At 39.5% G+C, this 22,384-nt stretch overlaps 3 protein-coding genes across 3 annotated transcripts; 1 reads left to right on the top strand and 2 right to left on the bottom strand.

Annotated features, from left to right (window-relative positions):
• Positions 1-17: 17 nt before the first annotated feature.
• LOC144639263 (nucleoredoxin-like protein 2) lies at positions 18-1,232 on the bottom strand. The gene has a single exon (XM_078498561.1). It carries the CDS (start codon positions 1,196-1,198, stop codon positions 695-697), a length of 504 nt encoding a protein of 167 aa, XP_078354687.1. The 5' UTR covers positions 1,199-1,232; the 3' UTR covers positions 18-694.
• Positions 1,233-1,306: 74 nt separating this feature from the next.
• On the top strand, positions 1,307-5,658 carry LOC144638477 (iron-sulfur cluster assembly 1 homolog, mitochondrial-like). The gene is made up of 4 exons (XM_078497677.1): positions 1,307-1,411; positions 3,695-3,748; positions 4,557-4,662; positions 5,391-5,658. Exons 1-4 carry the CDS (start codon positions 1,325-1,327, stop codon positions 5,537-5,539), a joined length of 396 nt encoding a protein of 131 aa, XP_078353803.1. The 5' UTR covers positions 1,307-1,324; the 3' UTR covers positions 5,540-5,658.
• Positions 5,659-7,179: 1,521 nt separating this feature from the next.
• LOC144639227 (ATP-dependent RNA helicase DDX4-like) lies at positions 7,180-22,352 on the bottom strand. The gene is made up of 9 exons (XM_078498515.1): positions 22,108-22,352; positions 21,171-22,026; positions 19,901-20,208; positions 18,546-18,830; positions 17,077-17,386; positions 16,414-16,513; positions 15,294-15,564; positions 10,481-10,588; positions 7,180-9,675 (listed from the first exon to the last, which is right to left on the bottom strand). The coding sequence occupies exons 1-9, from the start codon at positions 22,141-22,143 to the stop codon at positions 9,541-9,543; spliced, it is 2,409 nt and encodes an 802-aa protein (XP_078354641.1). The 5' UTR covers positions 22,144-22,352; the 3' UTR covers positions 7,180-9,540.
• Positions 22,353-22,384: the final 32 nt, after the last annotated feature.

Here is a 22,384-nt window from a genome sequence, read left to right as displayed (position 1 = left end):
TACAATGGACAGTTGGACCGTTCCCGACGGTGTCTGCCAAGTGAATCAATACCATATTTATTATTATTTAGACAACAATGTCATGACAAAATTAATCTTCACAAAAAGCACATGCAATATCTGAATTCAGTATTTAAAGTATGTTTTGTTTGTTCTGCTGTCAAGAATCAAGACCTTGATGTCGCAGAAGAACATCTACAAGAAGGTAATCTATCTATTGGTCTTCCTATTTATTAAGTGAGCCAGCTATGTAAGCATAAGGGAAGCCACGAGCCATGCCGCCCACACTGCCGGAACTTATCCCGGTTTCTGTAGCATCTACTCCCCCCTGAATGTTATGCTATTCCATTGCATGGTACCCCCCCCCCCCCAGCATTATGTCGCTGGTATACACCTGCGGGACAGAGGCACTATAAGAGTAAAGTGTGACTGCACCTCCCATATGTAAGCATAAATTCAATAAATTGAATAGTTTTTTTCAAATGACAAGATTAAGAAACTGACATTCTGATAAAACTCAAACATTGTTAAGAGTTATTCTTGCAATGAACATTTGTAGTTTGTTGTTGGTGACGGTGCGCTTATACCATCTCAACAGCTTGCTACCACAACTGTAAGTCTGTGACTAGACACAGGTCACCTTTTAGATGGTATCCATGTGGATAACTGGACACACTTTCGCTGAAAACTCTAATTATTCATAGCCAGCAGTCAATCGGCCACTTGCTTTCGTCACAGTCGTAGCGACCTCCCCCCTGGCCACAGCAACAGCATGTGACCACTGTGTAAAGCACTTGGGTCCAGTCTCTGTCACTTCCTTTCTTCCCATCGCTGTCACGACATCTCCGTCATCTGTCACGACAATCAACTTTGGAATTGCCGTGACATGATAACGGTTCTTCAGCTCTTGGATTATTTCACTGCCAAAAGGAACAGCCAACCAGTCACCATGGCAACGCTTCATGTACGTTTCCATGTCTGACGCCGTTTTATCGGATGAAACGAAGACAATCTCGAAAGGAAGATCATTTTCTTGGAGCTCATTGTAAAATTCCGTCAAAAGCGGCGTGAACTGATTGCAAGGAGGACACCATCCCGCCGAAAAATACAACGCAACCACCTTGTTGTGAAGGACTTCTTCCGGATACACAAGCACACCAGACCTTTTAACAAGCTGACGATCCGCGAAAATATTCATTGTGAATTTTTCATAGCTTCTCGAAGCTAAAGACTTCAAAGCGTGACAAGACCTGAGACTTCTGTACGTGGTGTAAGCGGTTCAATCTATGACGTCACACTATTGTCTTATGCAAGAAAGTTCAAGATGGCGGCGAGGTCCGCTATCGGTGCGACTGTAAGAACGATCAGTAAACCAAGAAAATTTGCGGCCAGAAGAGCTGCAATAACCCTGGTAAGTCTAATAGCTGTTATGAAAATACTCTTGTGCGTAGAATTAGCTTTCAAACTTTATAATAATATGTTTTCGTGACATCGATACTTGAAATTTTTTGGGACAGCTTTTGTAAGAGTACGAATTTGAAAGATTATGTTGCTTCTAAGCTTAGGTTATTTCCAATGCATTTATTGTTCCAGAATGTAATGTAGTTGTTGTGTAATTGTTGTATGCGTGTAAAATCAGTACTTGAGTTTGTGCCTTTGTTTTACTTAGGTGTGCAGAAATGCACATCCAGCTAGCTATCGCTAACTTATGCACCTATCAATGTTAAGCCCGAGGGGGGGGGGAGGGGGGAGGGCTAACCACGGGATTTTGATCGTGAGGTCGGTCCCCAGGGTAGGGATTTTGATCGTACCTGATGGCCCCAGGGTAGGGATTTTGGTCGTATATGATCCCCTGCAACAAGGTTTGAAGGACATCTGACCACCTTTCATTGCTCCCGGGTCGGGATTTTGACCAATTATTTTGTCCCGGGGGTGGGGAATTTGACTTTTTTTTATAGAAAATGTCAAAATCCCCACCCCTTGCCCGACCCCCCCCCCTCGGGCTTAACATTGATAGGTGCATTATTGTTATGTAATCAAAAACTCGAACAGAAATCGAAAATACTAGCTGTCTGCATCATTCTCGGATATTTGGGCTTCTGCTTCGTGTGTCAGACATAAATGACGTAAAATAATAGCAACAAAAACAACAAACAATACTGACCAAAATAAAATGACACAGAACAATGGGAATCTGTATTCTCATTATTTTGTGTCCAGTACCAAAAGGAGCTGATATTAATTTGCTTTGCTGCTTTGAACTTAGTAAATATCCTATGTTATTATTCAACAAATGTGTGCGTTATCTGTCATCCGTACATAACAGATATCCTGTGTTATTATTCAACAGATGCGCGCGCTGCCCAAATATGGTCAAAATGTTAACAATATCTGTCATCCGTACATAACAGATATCCTGCGATATTCGTAGGTTGCGAAGATTCGTCCAAAATCTTGTAAAGCGCTGCACAATTACAGTTTTTCTATGTGCAAAATGTGTTTCGTTGACAATTTGATGAATAATAAAACAATTATCCTGCTCAATCTTGCGGAATATCGTCTGATTTTAGCCAACTCGGCCTACGGCCTTGTCGGCTAAGTATCAGGCGATATTCCGCGTGATTTCGCAGGATAATTGTTAAATATAATTATGTAGGTTACAAAAGATTCGTCAGGAATCTTGTAAAGCACTGCATTACCACAGATTCTCTAGCTACAAAATGAATGTTTCGTTGACATTTTGTTAAATATAGACAAAAACAATAATCCTGCCCAATCTTGCAGAGTATTCTCTGGTTCTAGCCTACAGCTTCGTCAGCTAAGTATCAGGCAATATTCCGCACGATTTCACAGGATAATCGTTAAATATTGACATCTTCTGTCACTGAATAGTTAACTGTTATTGGATGAGGTTGCGCAAAATATTGTGACTTGTTGGTGGCGAGCAGATCAATTATTATTTGCCGAAGCCGAAGGCTGGTCAGGGCAACTTACTGATCTGTGAGGCACTGACAAATCACAATTATATTTTCTGATATTATAACTGAGTAGTTCAATAGTATTTATTGAACTCAATTTACTCATTGTAATTATTATTACAGTAATTTATTATTGTTTTATCATTTTGACCAGTGAGCTTGTTTTTGGCCTAGTAGAAATTTCAAATTGTTCTCTATCATTTCTTTAAAACCGCTGCCTGGTTAGCTCAGTTGGTAGAACGCCGGACTGCTGTGCGGGAGGTCGTGGGTTCAAATCCCAGACCGAACCAACACTCGGTCTTAAAATAACTGAGGAGAATGTGCTGCCTTTGTAATTACATCTGCAAATGGTTAGACATTCTAGTCTTCTCGGAAAAGGACGATAAACCGTAGGTCCCGTCTCCTGTATCTTCAGTCTTCTAACAGGAGACGTTAAAGAACCCACACACTATTCGCAAAGAGTAGGGCACGAAGCTCCCAGTGTTGTGGTCTGGCCTTTACAATTGTATCTTAAATTACAGTATGTGTAAAGTGCATTTGAACATATATATATGGAAAATGCGCTATATAAATACATTATCATTATCATTAAAACAAGCTGGGATTTTTTCTCTGAATTGGACACAGAGCAGAACATCAAATGATAATAATTTCAATACTGATTATTGTACCATTATTTCGGCTGTTTTAATAAACTTCTGCTTCATTATTTTCAGACTCCTGCGGCAGTAGAAAAACTCAAATCAATTTTAAAATCAGACACAGATGATGTAAGTATATTAAGGAAAAACTTAAGATGTATAGTTATGTACTGGTATGTAGATTTTGCTGTAATTGTCAAATATCATGTACTGGTAGGTTATGAAATTTGAACAGTCACACCAATAACACAAAAACGTTTTCTTTTGCTGCATCTAGGTAGCTTACACACTCAAATAAAATGATGTCCAGAGCTTTCAGCACTTGCATATGTGATGATTAATTTATTGAAATTTCTCCAAATGGTCGAGACAGCAGCAAAAATGTAGAAATTTTCAAAAATAATACGACTTTTTTAATTTTCACAAACATGTTTCAACGGTACATCCGTCATCGTCAGTGTGAAGGTTATGAAAGTTTACAGTGATTTATAACGTGCCTGTTACAAATCATACATTACATTGCGTTGGAAAGTAATACGCTAGATAAATTTCGAAGTTAACGGAATTAAAAAGAAGCGCACACGTGAGCAGTTATAGGGAAAGCGTAAAATTGATGTACATAGACTCCTTAAGCTTAACTTGGTACTTGGTAGGTGCAGAGTCTAAGATCTTGAAGTAGTCTAAGTTACAAGAGGTACGGCATGACTCTGAAGCCTGCAAATGCGTGAGAGAATCTGTCCGATGACAAGTGCACGAGCGAGTTCAAGGGGGAACTTCAAGCCGGGGGGCTTATTTAAAAAGGGCCTTAAAAAAAGAGTGATAAGAGTGATAGAGCTTTTCAGTAAATTTTTGTTATAATGTACATTTAATTCCCTCTAACAGAACTCTCAGCTTTCCACTTAAGATCACTAAGTTTCTGCTGTGTTTATCTTTTCAGAGTGCATTAAAAATAGGTGTAAAACAGAAAGGATGCAATGGACTCACATATACACTAGACTATGCCAAAGAGAAGGGCAAGTTTGATGAGGAAGTTGTACAAGATGGTGAGCTACTTTTTTGGTCCTTTTTTTTTCAGTTTCAAAACATTTGTGAAACAGTACATTGTTGATACTACGGTTTGTATGAGAGCTTTAGCTATATAAAGTATTCACAAAGGAACATGCCTTTCAACCTGGGGTTACAATAATGTGGGGGGGGGGGGTGACAGTGGGAAGACTTAGAGGAAGTGGAAGAGATGGCGGATAGGATTCCCAACATGAACAACAGGTCTGAGAAATTTTGCAACGAACATGTAGTACTATGATAAGGAAGCCACAGAGAAAGGAAATGTTCTCCAAGGCAAGGAAGGGGTGAAAAGCCAAAGTAAAAGTAGGGTTTGTACCCTTTTTCAAAAGCAATTTTCCAGTACTTTTTCAGGACTTTTCAAAGACTCAGATTGATTTTTCCAGGACTCCAGAATTAACATTTACCGGTATTTAACCCTTTCACTCCCAAGATCTCAATATTATTTTTCCTTACTGTCTGCCTTACATTTCTTATATGTTAGTTTTGAGAATTCAGCTGTTACTCGAGTTTAACAGATACATGTATCCAGAACTTTCCAGGATCGGTAGTCTTTTTCCAGGACTTTCCAGGCCTGGAAAGTGCCACAATAACTTTCCAGGTTTTCCAGGACCCATACGAACCCTGTTAAAGGTGCAGGAAGCAGGAATTAACCCCCCCCCCCCCCCCAATACATTCAATAACAGAATTGTCATTTCTTTACTTGCAGGTGTAAAAATATACATTGACTCCAAGGCACAGCTGTCATTATTAGGAACTGAAATGGACTATGTAGAACACAAGCTTGCCAATGAATTTGTGTTTAATAATCCTAACATCAAAGGAACTTGTGGATGTGGAGAAAGCTTCCATGTATAATTTGCATCACTGTTGTTTTCTTTTGGAAAAGTTCACACTGTTCACCAATGAAGTTCTTACAACACTGACAATCTTTACTTCTGCTGGAACTCAAATGGGAAATAAACAAATTTCCAAAAGTGGTCCTTTTATCGGTAGTAATTTTGGCAGTTAAAAGTTTTTAAAACGTTTGAATAGATTTCTCCTATGCCCAGACATTGGGGCTAGGAATGAAGGTGGCTGTTATGTACAGTAACACTAATTTTGTAACACGTCCAAGTAAAAATGATGTATTACTTTTGTAAGGAAGAAAAAATTCAGTTAGCGCATGCAGGTCCAGATTATGACATAATCAGACTTGCCAAGATCTGTACTTGATGCTCACGACTTAAGTAAATTTTGTCAAGATGCAAACAGTTCTTCACGATTTTCAAGATACGGGTAAGCAAGCCAAGAGTTGCAGACAAGAAAACTACTGGTCAAGAAGGTTGGATTTGCAGGGAATTCTGCAACAAGAAAACTCTATTCAGGAGAAATTGCCATCTTTTTTAAGTGACTAGTAGGGTCTAGATTCTTTTGTGGTTAAGATCGGTTAGCATGAAAATTTATTAGAATATTGGGTTTTTCTGATGCAAGTTATCCTCGAAATAAAGTTCTGCATCATAATGTAAAGGCTCATTTGAGAAACGATCTTAAGGTCACTTAATAACATTATAAATTATAAATTATAACATTGTGGCTGTTTAGTAATTCCCATGTCGCTTGTCGCTTTTGCCCCCTGGAAGGCCTTCTCTTTATATCCACCATCACAAGAGCGTATCACAAAAGAGATGGCCCTGAGGCTGCCTTATGGCCGTCTCTTTCCTGACATGCTCTGCGTGAAATACAAGGCATGACTAGGTTTGTTAGAAATTGTACATGCATCTCAAAGGTGGAATTTGAATTTGGAGTGTTTGTTTCAGGCGGTGGGAGTAAAAGTGTAGAATGATGCAAATAGGATTATGCTTCATCATAGTTACAACTTTTGTAATTTTGAGGGCAATGAAAATGGCAGATTTCACAGATTTCAAAGTGTAGCTGACTCAGGTCCTTTAAATTATAGGGATTATAGGGCTTTTCTAAACTATATAGGGAAATATAGGAGGAGTGAAAAAATATAGGAAATATAGGAAATATAGGGACGCTTGAAGCCCTGCTTTCTACTTGTACTGGTGGGCAATTCAAGTCCTAAGGACGATATCGAGGCAACCATGACACAAAGGCTCACGTGTAAACTGTCCATATAAATATTTATTTTTAGTGAGTGTAGTGTTCATGGCAGCTATATTGAAGGAGTGAAACAAAATGACTTTCCATCGGGGGAAAAAATCATTTTTATGCAAATAACTTTTATTGTTTGACGACTCCAAGATAGCTGCCATGGAAACACTATAGGTGAAAACACAGCAGCGGAAACAGCCCTTGAATGAGTGGTAGATGCACACATGTACATGCAAGAAGCTTCACACCTCCCAATTTGCGAGTCAGGCATTGGACTATAAAATGCTATAAAATAAGAGGAAAAGTATGCTCAAGGGACGATCTTGAAACTGTGTACTTGCTTTGCAGTGATTTTATTTTTCTCAACACTCTGAGCCCCCTAAAAAAAAGTGCGACTGGCATTTGCAAAGGAATATTTTGTAAATTACAAAAAAGATTACAACCTTCAGGGTTTTTTTTTAACAAGTTTAATTTTAAGTGCAAATTACCCCTTAAAAGCTGTGCTCTAAGCACCACAACTGAGGCACTGTGCTTTGGCATGACACTTCTGAAAGTTCACTATCAACTCGTCAATTCCTAAAAGAGATCTACATGCAGTTTCTCCTAACTATTGATTTGTATAGCCAGGCAACACTGTCAGCTTATAACTTGAGACCCCTCCTGTCTTGGAATTGAAAGAGTTGATGATCCTTCAAATGATTCTCAAATTTCATTTGCTTCATTTTCAAAATAAACTTCTTTCTGACTCAACTAAATGTACAATAATCCTCTAAAATTCATACATGTGTTTTAAACCTTTTAGCTATGTGTTTAACTGTGAACTGCGGCTGTCTTTCCACAAACTTTACTCAAGGCTGTGCTCTTAGTTAAATTATAGGGAGCCTTCAGGCTCCCAAAAATTTAAGTTGCCCAACATGTGAGGGACAAAAAGTTTTTTTAATCATCATCACCTGGTGACAAAAGTTAGTTATTGTAATGTGCCTCCAATAGAGCACAGCCTTGTACTGTCATAATGTTTGTTTATGTACGTCAAATGTTGCATTGCACTGGTGTATGCAAAGCTTGAAAAATAAATCCAGGCTCCCAATACTAGCTGGCTTGTGTAGAAGTCACCGATGCCCAAATTTGATGAGCAAGTCTATTCTGAAGTTGTCCAAGTCTCCAATGTATTCTTTGCATAATCTGGTGTCTGCAGAGCTTGAAATTAAATCCAGGCTTGCAATACTAAGAAGTAACTGGCTTGTGCTAAGTCAGTGATGCCCAAGTTTGTCGAGCAGGTCTATTTCAAAAGTTGCCCAAGTCTCCAAATTATGCATTCTTGGCATAATCTGGTGTTTGCAAAGCTTGAAAATGACTCCAGGCTTGAATACATGTACTAAGAAGTAGCTGGCTCGTGTTAAAGGCACTGATGCCCAGGTTTGATGAGCAAGTCTATTCCGATTCCAAGTTATCCAAGTCTCTAGTGTTTTTGTTGTGTAATCTGCAGCAAACAAGAGAATCCACACCAACGCGTTCTTTCCATTTTTATTGCAACGACTGTGATCAAGTTGCAATGACTTTAAGAGCCAAGGGACAGAATGAACACCAGACGCACAAATCCTGTCCTCACAGATCACAGTCGAGGGAACAATACTTTGTGATCTCTTGCAGACGAATCCAGAGACCTTGGACTTTAATTGTCTAATCAGGGAAGGGTGTGTGAACAGTCTTACATGTAGCTTGTCACCATTAGAAATGTTGTGTTTCCTTGGTAACCTCACTGACCACAAAATAATGCAGTTTCAGTTTGCCTCCAGTAGGATTTTGATCCGTAACTGTCCAGTTCTCCTAGTTTGCTAATCCAGTTGTCCATTCATCATGACGCAATTTACTGTAGTGAAACTTGGTCTCGGCATTTACAAACCATTAAGTGTTCTGTCTCGATGATAGTAAAGAGTTCTGTCATATTGTATTAAACGCATCTTGTGAAGCAACAACCTATTGCCAATTATGGTTGAAGTGCATCTTATGAACAGCAAGATAAAACTGACGGCACAAGAAAATTACCAAACAGCTGCATTATGCCAATTCACATCAACAGACTAAACTGAAGTCAACTCTCTTTTTAAGATTTGATGACAAGTCTAGGCTGGTTTTGTCCTTAACGATTCGGACTGCGCAAAAGTTACCAAAAGTTATAAATCTTCTTAACTTATTGCTGTGCCACAATTTTTAAATGCAGCTGATGGTTTATTGTTCTTGGCCAATGTGATATCAAGTGTTCATTAGTCTGTGTCCTTGGTGCCACAGCCTTAATATTTTCTCTTACAAGTCAAAGAAGACCACACTCCACTGGGTGTAAAAACGTATCATTGTTAAGTACTTAACATGTTCAAGACATCCTCTAAGATGGATACTCGTTTTGGAGAATTTTGTGTCTCTCCAAGTGAACAGTTCTCAGACAGTGATTGTTGTTCACACTGCTTGGTGTGTTTGAAATGTTGCGTCCATGTCAGGTGAATCTTCCAGTGAATGCCACAAGTTCTTCTGCACTTTAAGATTGCAGACGCAGCTCTAACCCAGCATTGTCCAGGTCAACAAAAGGTAAATAATGTATACTAATCCAATAAATCTTGATAACTTGAATAATATCTATGCAACAGCAGTAACTTTAACAATATAAAATGATTTATATCCATGCCAAATAACGATTTGAATTGGAACACAAACGGAACGTCCAAAGTTCTTTGGGGGAAAAACTTGCACTTTTAAGAGCAGCATGATCACCACTCTTCTTCATCTCCGCCACCGCCGCCGCCAGTAGACCATGCGGCAGTTCCATTAACTTGACTGTTAGTGTCTTCGCTGTTCCAATCTCCTCCCCAGCCACTGTCTCCTCCTCCGTTGCTGTCACCAAACTATCGAAAGAACGTGTTAAAAATAATTATTCAATAGTTTTAACGAAGATAAATATTCTTGCAGAAGTTATAAGCAAATTACCCAGAAGCACAGTGGTAGGTAATACGCTGATTTCATCCTTGACTTCAAATGTGGGAATAAGGAGCTGATTACGTAAATGGAAAATTCAACTCAGTTTAGGGAGAACAGCGCACAATCTAAAACAAATCCTCTTGAAATGGAGTTGGAAAACATTTCAGTCAAAATGAAAAATTCAGCCCAAACTTTAGACATGTAGCCCCCTGGAAAGGCCTTCTATTATAAGATTACCGCTCCCCCCCCCCCCCCCCCCACACCACACCACACACAACACAAGGTCTGTACCGTTTTTCACAAACATCTTTCCAGTACTTTTCCAGGACTCAGGTTCATATTAACCCTTTCACTTTCAAGATCTCAATGTTATTTCCCCTCACTGTCTGCCTTACATTTCTTATGTTAGTTCTGAGAATTCACTTGTTACTTGAGTTAAACAGATTTCCAGAACTTTCCAGGACCCGTAGTCTTTTTCCAGTTCTGGAAAGTGCAACAATAAAATTTCAGGACCTGTACAAACCATTCACAGAGCATTAAAATTTCCAAGTACCCTTTTATACATTTGGATGAAGAGAGGCACTGTGAGAGTTAAGTGCCTCGCCAAGAAAGATCCTGACCTGGGCTTGAACCTAAATCGCTCTATCTGGAGTCTTGACAGCATGGTAACCATTAAGCTTCCATGCCTCCCCCATCAGTTAAACTAGGGTTATGACATTGAAAACTATCTACCTGTTTTCTGGTATCCCTGGAAGCAAAGCGTCCTCCTGCTGGGCCATAACTGGTGCCCACTGCACTCTCTGCGATCTCTTCCAGCCACTCAGGAACCTCTTGGGAAGCCTGCGATGAAAACAGCATGTCTTAATACAACAAGAAGCTCTTAGAGCTTAAAACTGCGCTGGTCACGTGACCACCCTAGGGGTAGCCATGGGGGGAGAATAAAAAATGCACCCCACCCCCTTATATCCCCTTTATCTGCGTCAAACAATGTTGCGACTGACAAGCAAAATGGTAAGAAAACACCTTGTGTGACATTTCATGGTTGACTAGTTCCATCCGCAATTAAATATTTTTCCTATATGCTAATGCTGGCCAAATTTAATTCCCACGATCCTGCTCCGTAAACCAAAAAAACGCTTATCCGGACGACGGGAATTTTTTGGGCGAAGGTTTACAACAACTGCCCCTGGGTCTCCGAGGATAAACTTAACAATTGATCAGTACGTCTAGCTTCACGCAAGGAACGTAAATATCCGTGAGAATTTTGACAGTATTCCCCATTTGCATAAAACTGAAAATAATAATAAATAATAATAGTAAAATAGCCCAATGACAAAATAGCCCAATGACAATGTTTCGCAGTTTCTATGAAGTTACTACTATTTTTGAACCTCTTCAACAGTTCAAAATTTATTTGACCCTGTTTCGGTTTTCGTATTACAAAAGGCGGTTGTAAAAATGCAGCGTCTGACAAACTTTGTGTACATTTCATGGTTGACTTGTTCTAGCCGCGATTAATAATTTTTCTTATATGCAAATTCTGGCCGAATTCCCACGTGCGGACGCTGAAGCTCTTTTTAGAACAGAGGGTATTTCCCTAGCATACCGAATGACGTAAGCGGTACAAGTCAGGGCATGTTTGTGAAGGGAATTTTTCTTTTTCTCTAAAATCCTTTCAATGACACACGCCAAAAAAAATAGATTACCCTTAAGAGAAATACTTTGCAATAAATTTGTTTAGTAAAGACCAAAGGATTCGCAAAGATTTGATAGGTAGCTTACATAGCTTTAAAACATTACGTGACTTGAGCTCTAGCCGATCGAAAGTGAAACTTGTCATGTCAGCACATTCTTTTACACCAACGTAATGGTATTTATTCACAGATTCTGGCCCGCTTAATTATATTTCTCTTTGAAAGCGTGGAAATTTAGTATTTTCCATGGACTAAACGCTTCAAAATGGAATAGTTCACAATAAACATACTTTATAAAGACAAAAATAGAGAAACTTTTTCCATTTGTTACTGATTTGTAGCTTCTAAACATTACGTGACTTCAAGCTCGACCGAGTGGAGGTCTGGGACAGGTCACCGACAAAACGAAAAAAAATAATAATAACAAGCAGCTCTTAGAGCTTAAAACTGCGCTGGTCACGTGACCACCCTAAGGGAGCCATGGCGGGGGAGTGAAAAAAAGATAACTAAAAAAATATTGAACAACTTGAAGTGAAATGGGGAAAAAATAAAATAAATAAATAAATAAATAAATAATTCCACATCCTGACAGTGGAAAAAAAAGCCTTTGCCATAAAAGTTGACCCTCCCCCCCTTACCCTAACCCGCCTCAAACAAATTATGGTCGCCCTAAAAAAAACACCCGCTTTCGAAACAAACCCCGAATATTGATTTCATTACGTCTGGCTTCACGCCAGGAACGTAAGTATCCGTGAGAATTTCGATAGCATTCTCTCTTTGCACAGAATAATCTCGTTCCCAGATCTCGTGGGCGAAGCAGAAGGCGAGATCTGGTCAAATCCGATTTGCACCACGTGATTGCCTGTCAGGAATGTGGCAGGCGAGTCAATTGCGCATGCCCTAGACAATTCTAAGAAAATGGCAATCAACATTCTCGTCCCCAGAGGCCGCGATCCTTCTGGTCAGCACCCGGGTGCTGACCAGAAGGATCGCGGCCTCTGGGGACGAGAATGGGCAATCAAATGAATATCCAATCCTCAACCAAATGAATAACGAATGCTTTACCATTCTCGTCTTTCCAGGAATAATATCTAGCAGAGTATTTTACTAAAGAATTAAGCAGAAGGCAATCATGAAAGCTTTAGGTCGGGTAAAAATATTTATTTGATTTAAAAAAATTGTTCATTTGGCGGCGAGACATGTCTAGATTTTATGCAAATTAGATCCGGTCACGTAATCAAACATAAATATTCTTACGGCGGATTCTCTGTTTTTAAACATCGTTATTCGTCAGAAATAGCTTTATAATGCTACAAACAACTAAAACGAAATCTTCTTGTCTTTTGAGGCCGACTGTAAACAACGAAACGTCTCAAAAACGAATATATTATGATTGCGTGCATGATCTATAATTTGCATAAAAAGCAGACATTGAATTCTCTTGGGGCCGCATCGCACGTTCAAATTTTAGCGCTGTGACAGCCATGCTTTGAAAGAGCCAATCAAAAAAATTGAATTTTCTTACTTGGCCAGATCTCGCCTTCCGGCTTGTTGCCCCTCTTTCTGTATTACAATAGGCGGTTGTTAAAATGTAGCGAGTGACAAACATGATGATAAAAAAAGACACCTTGTGTGACATTTCATGGTTGACTAGTTCCAGACGCCATTAATTATTTTTCTTTTATGCAAATTCTGGCCGAATTCCCACGCGTGGACGCTGAAGCCGTTTTTAGCACAGAGGGTATTCCCCTAGCCTACCAAATGACGTAAGCGGTATAAGTCAGGGCATGTTTGTGAAGAGAATTTTTCTTCATATCTTTAAAATCCTTTCAATAACACAGCCTAAAAATAGATTACGCTTAAAAGAGAAATACTATGCAATAAATTTGTTTAGTAAAGACCAAAGGATTCGCAAAGATTTGAAAGGTAGCTGATTAATAGTTTTGAAAAATTACGTGACTCGAGGTCTAGCCGATCGAAAGTGAAACTTGTCATGTCAGCACATTTTTTTCCACCAACGTAATGGTATCTATTCACAGATTCTGGCCCGCTGAATTACATTTCTCTTTGAAAGCGTGGAAATTTAGTATTTTTCATGAGTCAAAGGCTTCAAATTCGAATATTTCACACTAAACATTCTTTGTAAAGACAAAGAATAACCATTTGTTTCCATTTGTTACTGATTTATAGCTTCTAAACATCTCGTGACATAACCTCGACCGAGTGGAGGTCTGCGTCTGGTCACCGACAAAACTAAAAAAAATAAACCCCGTGCAGAGCAAGAACTGCGCAGCGCAGTTAAAAAGGTTTTACTACTGACAACAACATTAAAATGTAGCTTACGGAATACAAGTACTCAGTGGAAGGAATGACAGGCCATTGAAATTTACCACCAAGTATCTTTGTCATGTTGTCATAACAGTTTGTCCAAACCCAATTACTCCTGGGTAATTTCTTGCTCAAAAACTCAACACAACTACACTGGCTCCAATGCAGATCTCTTGTTCTGTACAGTCCGGGGAATAAGTGCGGGTTTTGGCAAATCTCCGTCGAAGCACTTGAAGAGTTTCCACACTAATAATTTCATCCGATCAAAAACTAGCACTCCGAAAGCAATCGCGCGTACAAATTTGTCATGCTGTTTAGCAATTTCTGGGATGAAAACAGCGGGCTTACTCACTTCTCAGAAAAGACATAGTGATGTTGCAATCAACTCACACTTGTTTCCCTGACTGTGTAGTTTAAACCAGAAATATTATTTTGGCCACCACACCTCTTGAGGAATTGGGGCAAAAGAACATTCTGTCTGAGTCATGCCTTGCACTTGACATGGTACTTATTCCAGCCTGCCTGGGTCAGCCACCTGCTTGTCTTAAGGGTGCTTTTCATTAATCAGAACTGGCCAGTCAGAGAAACAAATTAGAGAACAGAATTCCATTGTTAGACAGATTTGTCCTGTCAAATCAGTCACCGCATAAATATTATACACTGTCGTGGTGGATTTGTGGGAAAATCTCGTGGAAAAGGCAAATTTCACATTCAAAGCCACCGGACCGGCCGGCTAGTTCTGACTAATGAAAAGTGATTACAGTCAAACCGGATGTTCTTTTGATGGGAACTTTGCAATGTTGCGGCGCAATGTTCCAATATTGATTGACAGTTTGCTCGTCGCAACTTGCAACTTTCAATTCAAATTTGCTCGAGCAAAGTTGCCAAGTTCCGGTTTTCATTTTGCCGTATAAAACGAGGTTGTACCAACTTTGTTGGAAAGAAACAAAATAATTGCCCCTTATTCGACTGTTCATCAAGAGAATGCGAGCAATAAGCGACAGGCTTAGTTTACATTGCTAAGTTAGGAATTACGCTTCAAAATTACAAACGTGAGCCGTAACTTGCGGAGCAAATTTGAATTTTTAAGCGTAATTCCAAGTTTGGAGATTTCAACTACACCTGTCGCTAATTTATCCCAGTCTGTTGATAAGCAGTTGACCATAGGGCAATTATCTCATCATTCTCTGAGACAGAGGTGGAATTATGATGTTTTATACGGGAAAAATGAAAACCGGAACTTGGCAAATTGCTCGAGCAAATTTAAATTGAAAGTTGCAAGTTGCGACGAGCAAACTGTCAATCAATATTGGAACATTGCACCGCAACATTGCAAAGTTCCCATCAAAAGAACATCCGGTTTGACTGCAAGTTAACTTTTTTACTATGTATTCAGGAGATGACCTTCCTGGACCCTTGCCCATGGAGCAAGTGCAGATGGAAAATTACTTGCCCGGCAGAAACATCTACTCTCAGACGATGGAGCGGGACTTTTTCAAGCCCTGGGTCTGAACAGTACTTACATCAGAGAGGACCTTCACAAGTGCTCTAGCAATCTTGTCATCTTTTCCTTGCTGGAAGAAAGACGTAGCTTTTCCTTGATGTCCAATACGTCCTGTTCTGCCAACTCTGTGCACAAATTCATCAATTTCCTGCGGCAAGTCATAGTTCACAACATGCTTAACATTATCAATGTCCAGACCACGTGCTGCAACATTTGTAGCAATGAGCACCGGGCAACTGCCTTTTCTGAAGTCCCTGAGAGCTTCTTCTCTTTCTTGCTGATAACGATCACTAAAATAAAAACAAACATATTAACCGTTTAGTCTTCATTGCAGCTATTTCATGGTTGCCACAGACTTAAATTTTAAAATTCCGACTTTTTCCTGACAAAAATAAAATTTCCCTGACAAAAGAAATTCAAAATGTCAGATATAGTAGCAACCACCAGTCCCCACTTTCATGAAAAACCTTTTACCAAGATCACATTGACCTGAAATGTTTCTTCTTGCCATCAGTTGTATGAAATCAGCGGTGTTATATTCCAATCTTCCTTGACTTTTCTTCAAAATATCAATTTTCCCTGACTCAAAATAAAATTCCCTGACTTTTCCCCGGCTATTTCCTGATGTGTGGCATCCCTGTATTATTTGAGAATAAATCAATGACATCACAACAGGAGCTGGATAAAAGTCTAAGTCTTTTTTTAATAAAATTTGAAAATAAATTTTGTTGATAAGTTTCGACTTTCTACTTTTCTTCGCAACAAAGGTAATATTTCCACCTAGATGTGAAACTGTCAATTTTGATTGAGCAAAAGTATTCAGGGTGCTGGAGGTACACATACAGGTCAGCTACACGTCTGACTAAAGCAGACAGCTAGCATTCTCTGAATTTTGGCCATTTCTTTCAATATTTAGAATTTATCGCCTTATTTTAATTTTTCATGGCAAAGAAGGTACATCAAACAATTATTGTCAAAAGCTTGTAACTCTCATTTTTTCAGTCAGAGAATGTTTTTTTAAATAATTATCATGCCTAAGAATTGCTCAAGATTCCAACTTCACAGACAACTTTATGATGAGATTAAGGCTTAGTAGTGCTCTGGGCATGCAACTTGGGCTAATCTCATTTACTACCTACCCATGAATACTTGTGGTAGGAAATCCTTCCTGCGACAACAAGCTTGCAAGGAAATCAGCGCCACGCTTTGATTCCACAAAAACTAGTGTCCTGTCAGTTCCTGAAATAAAAAATTAACCGAGTGTTGGTGTTACAGTCTTGCAGCATGGTACGAAGGTACATGAAGTCTGGTCCGCTGATGACAGGTTCAATCTCTGAAGAGAGAAAGTTGCTGGAGGGGAAGCAACTACAAGTACACTAACTTGATTTAATCGCTTGCTTATTCCAGGTTTAACTTCTGGAGTGAACAAGCCAATTTTTCTCAATAGACTATTTGACAATGCAGCGTAGATTACCATTAAGTAAACACTCCTGTTCAGTTTTTGTAAGCACCCTGTCAGCAGAAAGAACTACAGAAGAGTTTGAACCCAGGCTAACAGTTTGAAATTATCAGTTTGCAGACGACAACAACTCACAGACTCAGGTGATTCGACTTTTGTTGTCATAATCTAAGCAAAGTCTGATTCAAATGATGTTTTCCTGGTGAATGAAACTGCTTCATTTGTTTTCCCATGAAGATTGATCACTTAGCTATTAGTCACATTGTGATGCAGTAATCATTTCCAAGGAGTAAAAGAGCCAGCAGCCAATCTTTCACTGAAATAAAAAGTTGCATGCAATTACCTGAAAGGCTAAGTAGCTCTGTCAACTTATCTCGCTTCTGATCTTCTGGTACATCTAAGATTGTCTGTTGAATGTCAGATGTTGTGCCGCCAACCCTTCCAACAGTCAAGAAAATGTAGTCATTTAAAAAGTCCCCTGCTAAGCGTTGAATTTCTTCTGGGAATGTGGCACTGAACATAAGTGTCTGCCTTTCAGTTTTTTCAGGCATTCCCATTGTCTCCACTAGTTTTCTAATTGATGGTTCGAATCCCATGTCCAGCATTCTGTCTGCCTCGTCAAGTATCAGGTATTGGATAGATTTCAACGAAACCTAGTAAACAAAATTCAGAAGACAAGTAAGCTAATGTTCACAACTTCAACTCGACACAACCTGTTTTTCAGGAACACAGTTCAATTTTTGTGTTTTCTGATACGATACTGCATTTACTCTAGGGCTGCAACGATACATTTTCTCACAATACGATATGTACCTTGGTACAAGCGCCACAATACGATACATGATACGATACAACATAACATACAACTGACAAGAGCCATAATTTTACTAAATTCTGTTGTCAACTTAGGTTTTTCCACTTTCTCAGTAGCGAAAACTTATTTGCAAAGCGAAGTTGTCATAAGCTGCATGTTTTTCCTTGTGGACAGACAAGGCTTTGTCCGTAGACAACTACTTGAAGCATCTTTTTAAGAATACACAAACTGTATGTGATCGGAAGTGAATCAGAATGGAACTTCCTTGTCCCTCAGTTTAATAAATCGCTATTGAGAGCTTTGACTTGGGTAAAAAGTCATTAAAATCAGTAACTTCTGAATACTGATGAAGAATATTTTATTGTTTCACGATACTGCGATATTTTGTTCAAATACTGGTATTCGTATCTCAACAAAAAATATCGCGATTCACCGGTGCACCGGTGTATCGTTGCAGCCCTAATTCACTCTAAAGTATGATGTTACCCTTCAGTGCATCGTGTTCTCGTGACATAAACACATATCCAACTGGAAATTGATGCCAGATTCTTTCACTGAGACATGACTTAAGTCTGAAATACTTTGACCCAGTTACTTGAGAAACACATAACAGCTCTGAAGAAAATCCCATGCAAAATCAACATCCAGATTGCAAATAACTAACTCACTAATTATTTTATAACTAATTATTTTAAAACAACTAATTATTCTGTAAGCACTTTTTATCTTCTTATACTGTAATAATTTTCACAATGTCATAAAAAGCATTGTCTGTTTTTTAGGTTTATGTAACTATTGCTACTTTCTGCTTTTTCATGACTAATTTCCATTGGATTGTCTAAATAAAAAAATAAATAAATGCAAGTATTCTGGAGTTTATGTATTAAATTTCAAGCATTAAAAAAAAAGCAAAGAGCAACAAGCAAACAAAAACAAAAAAAATTGAACCTAATTTACAGTACATATATGATTTATATGGTCCTGTTCCATAAACCTACCTTTCCTCTTTCCACAAAGTCCAAAAGTCGTCCAGGCGTTGCCACAAGAAAGTTACAACCATTTTCAATTTGACGGGTCTGGTGAGCAACACTAACTCCTCCATAGGCGACAACTGGCCTTAACATAGTTCCAGTTGAAAACTTGCGAGCTTCATTGTAAATCTGACTGGCTAATTCTCTTGTTGGCGATACACACAAAGCCTGAGGGGTTTGAGTTCCAGACAGCTGACTGCTTGTTAGACCACTGTTAAGCATTCCAGTCATCACAGGTAAGAGAAATGCCGCCTGCAGAGTAGCAAAGAGGTCAGAGAAATTGCTTATAACGTAATGATTCGATTTAGCGCCCGCGGCGCTTATTTACTTTTGGCACCTTAGGGCAGGGCGCTTATTTAATTTTTTGAGAAACAACCGAATGTATAAATCAAAATTTTAATACATATGTAAATAAATAACAATAACAGAAACTCTAACTTTAACAAATTGTCGAAAGTTCAGTTACTTTTAAAAGAATTGTTCATTTTAGCAGTAAATATGTACATGTTCGGTAAGGTGAATGTTCATGAGTTTATCTATTCAACTTCGATGACATAAGTAGGGGCAGTAATCCACGATAGGGGCGCTCATAGGAATAGGGGCGCTTATAGAATGGGGGCGCTTATTTTAATGGGGGCACTTATTGACAAAAACACATTCGAAGGAGGGCGCTTATTCAGAAGGAGGGCGCTAAATCGAATCATTACGGTACATGAAGCAGGGTATACAATTTTCCAGTACTTTTCCAGGACTCAGATTTGTTTCTCCAGGACTCCAAAATTCCCATACATTTCTAATAATGTTAGTTCTGAAAATTTAGTTGTTACTTAAGTTTAACAGATTTCCATAACTTTCCAGGACTGGTAGTCTTTTTCCAGGACTTGGTGCAACAAGGGCATTGCCAAAACAACTCCAAATTTCGCATGTGGGTTTGTTCACATAAGTGAAACAGTGTACTCTATTAATTTTTGCTGGCTTTTGCTTATTTCTGAGAAGTAACATATGTAAAAAACTTGGTTTTTCCAGTTGGCATCAGAGTTCCTTTGTTTTAGTACAACAAATAAACTACTAAAGACGCGGACTAAAAAAACAAGTTTTTTTGCATACCTTCATTCTCGAAAACAAAGTAAAAACAGAGAGACAAAAAAACTCGGACAATGTTTCACGGATGTAACAAACCAACATGTGCAATTTTGTGTTGTTTTGGCAATGAACATTTGAGGCAAAAACACTTCCGCCCTTTTTGCGCCGGGCCCTTCATTTACTAATGCTGCAGCCTTGCACATTTTTTTATTCATGCAAACTACTATGAAAATTTTTACCGTCTTTCCCGATCCAGTTTGAGCACATGCCATTACATCTCTCCCAGCCAGGACAGTGGGTATAGCATATTTCTGCACGGGTGTTGGCTTAGTATACTGAGCCTTTTTAACATTTTCCTGTATTTTTTCTTTTAGCGCAGCCTGGTCAAAACTCTGGATGGGGGTTATGCTTTCTTTTCCCTTTCCTGTAACTTCGACAGGGATCTCATCATATTTGTCAAAGTTGATGCCTCGTTCAATGGAGCGAAACATTTCTTCCTCACTTTCAGATGGAGTGGGGGGAACATAGGTCACTGGGGCTGGCCTATCTGCAAAACAAGAACACAAAGAACTCAAAAATAAAAAAAAGTTCCAGAAAATAATGACTAAATTTAACTGCTACAATGACAAATTCAGCATGTAGAGGGTACAATGGGGTCCTTCAATCCTGCCATCCTGACCAAAATGTTCACTCAAACTCGACATCCCAACAATTTTTTTATCATTTCGATCATATTTTTTACAGTCCCTACCACAAAGATAAAAGACCATTTCGTCAGGTGCAAACCGTTGCTCAATAGCTGTAACTGGCATGTACAAGCCATAATAAATGCCTTGTGTGGCATTTTCTACATTCTTAAAGACAACAACTTGATTTTCTTTCCCAGACAACGGTTCTTTGAAGAGTCATTTTCCGATTCCCGCTCGTAAAATTGACAAATCCCATGCCCCATTCATAAATATTGAAATGCCGGATCTCGCTTCCCTTTTCCTCCAAAATCCCAGCCTTAGAATAAGCTAAATCCCAGATCCTGAAAACCCTACTGGGGACCCTCCAAACCCACGCATTTCACATTCTGGCTATTTTCATTCCAGAATTGTAATTTAAAAAAAACGCGCCCTCTAGCTTGATTGCTTACATGAACAAAATTTGGCATCTTTCTTTTACATCCTTGTTTGTGAAGAAGAATTTCTTAATTTAAAGCTTTCAATAACACCTGGCATGTGCACAAAAATTTGGCATGAATCAACAGATAAAATTCATTCAACTCCCTATAAGTTTTTCAAATTGCTTTTTGATTGGGTGCTGTTTAAGGGCAGCTGCCCTTAAACGCCCTTAAGTCCTGATTTTTGTAACAGTGGGACAATTAAATATTAACAGATACTAAACATTTTCTATTACAAAGTCACCACTTCGCCTTAAAAAAAACAAAGTCAAATTTTTTTTAGTGTTTTGTTTTTCATGAAACTAAGTGACGCCAAAAGACTATATAATTAAAAACCCACTTACTTTCATCAATCTCTGCAGCTTTTGGGCACTCTCGGGCAAAATGTCCTTCCTCACCACACTTGTGGCAAGCACCGCCGCCGCCACCACCACTACCTTTTTGAGGGCACTCCCTTGCAAAGTGACCATCCTCACCACAGATGCGGCATCCACTTCCACCACCACCACCGCCACTAGGGCACTCCCTTGCAAAATGTCCTTCCTCACCACACTTGTGGCAAGCACCACCGCCGCCGCCGCTACCTTTATTAGGGCACTCCCTTGCAAAGTGTCCTTCTTCTTTACAGATGCGACACCCACTATCACCACCACCACCACCACCACCGAAGCCGCCACCTCTTCCACCACCATCTTCGCCATCACCGCCACCTGAAAAACCACCCCCACCTCCAAAACCACCACCACTTTTGCCAAAGCCACCACCACCGCCGCCGCCGCCAAAACCACCACCACCGCTTCCAAAGCCGCCCTGACCTTTGCTACCAAATCCTCCACCTTCAGTGCCATTTTGATTATCACCATTTTCGGATTTTTTTCCAAAACCACCGCCGCCGCCAAAACCGCCACTTTTACCAAACCCACCACCTCCGCCACCGAAACCACGTGCAGAGCTGGAGCTGTCGTTATTTCCACCAAAACCTCCACCGCCTCGGCCAAAACCTTTATTACCACCAAAAGCACTCTGGCTTCCACTGTCCGAGCCATTTGCTTCTTCGCTGGTGTTGTTTTGAGCGCCAAATCCACCGCGACCGAAACCTTTTCGTCTAGGGGCTTCTTCGGCAGCGCTGTCATTACTTAGACCTCCGAAACCCCGGCCTTTGCTGGCTCCAAAACCACCACCGCCGCCACCAAATGAAGTCTAGGAATGACAAATACACATCATATTAATTCTGGGAGGATTTAAGAAGAAGGCTAGAAGATATTACATCATGAAACTTACTGTGGTAGAGCCGCCATCTTCCCAATTATCCGACATGTTTGATCCTCGATAGCTTCGCTAATTTGACGTCAGGTTTGCTTGATTTAAAGATTTAAACTCCTCAAGAGTTACCTTTTCGAATAAAGTGCAGGTTAAGAGCGTTCTTGGAGTTTAAAAGGGAAAATTTAACTCAAAACTCAGGAGCCAAACTGCGAACTCCAAGAGCAGAAATCGAAAAGGTGAGATATTTTCTGAATCAAGCAGTTTTTTCTCACCAACTGTGCACGTGAGCAAACTG

Source organism: Oculina patagonica, chromosome 14 (genome assembly GCF_052425735.1).
Source record: "Oculina patagonica isolate OP01 chromosome 14, crgOcupat, whole genome shotgun sequence".
Lineage (NCBI taxonomy): Eukaryota > Metazoa > Cnidaria > Anthozoa > Scleractinia > Oculinidae > Oculina > Oculina patagonica.
This window is presented reverse-complemented; position numbering and strand designations above follow the sequence as displayed.

What these genes read in the sequence shown, in the direction of transcription:
- LOC144638477 (XM_078497677.1), top strand. Translation starts at nt 1,325, where the DNA reads ATGGCGGCGAGGTCCGCTATCGGTGCGACTGTAAGAACGATCAGTAAA. An exon ending in GAAGAGCTGCAATAACCCTG is followed by an intron (nt 1,412 to 3,694) that starts GTAAGTCTAATA and finishes CATTATTTTCAG; the next exon opens with ACTCCTGCGGCAGTAGAAAA. An exon ending in TAAAATCAGACACAGATGAT is followed by an intron (nt 3,749 to 4,556) that starts GTAAGTATATTA and finishes TTATCTTTTCAG; the next exon opens with AGTGCATTAAAAATAGGTGT.
- LOC144639227 (XM_078498515.1), bottom strand. Translation starts at nt 22,143, where the DNA reads ATGTCGGATAATTGGGAAGATGGCGGCTCTACCACA. An exon ending in AGCTGCAGAGATTGATGAAA is followed by an intron (nt 20,209 to 21,170) that starts GTAAGTGGGTTT and finishes CTTGTTTTGCAG; the next exon opens with ATAGGCCAGCCCCAGTGACC. An exon ending in AAACTGGATCGGGAAAGACG is followed by an intron (nt 18,831 to 19,900) that starts GTAAAAATTTTC and finishes GCTACTCTGCAG; the next exon opens with GCGGCATTTCTCTTACCTGT.
- LOC144639263 (XM_078498561.1), bottom strand. Translation starts at nt 1,198, where the DNA reads ATGAATATTTTCGCGGATCGTCAGCTTGTTAAAAGGTCTGGTGTGCTT.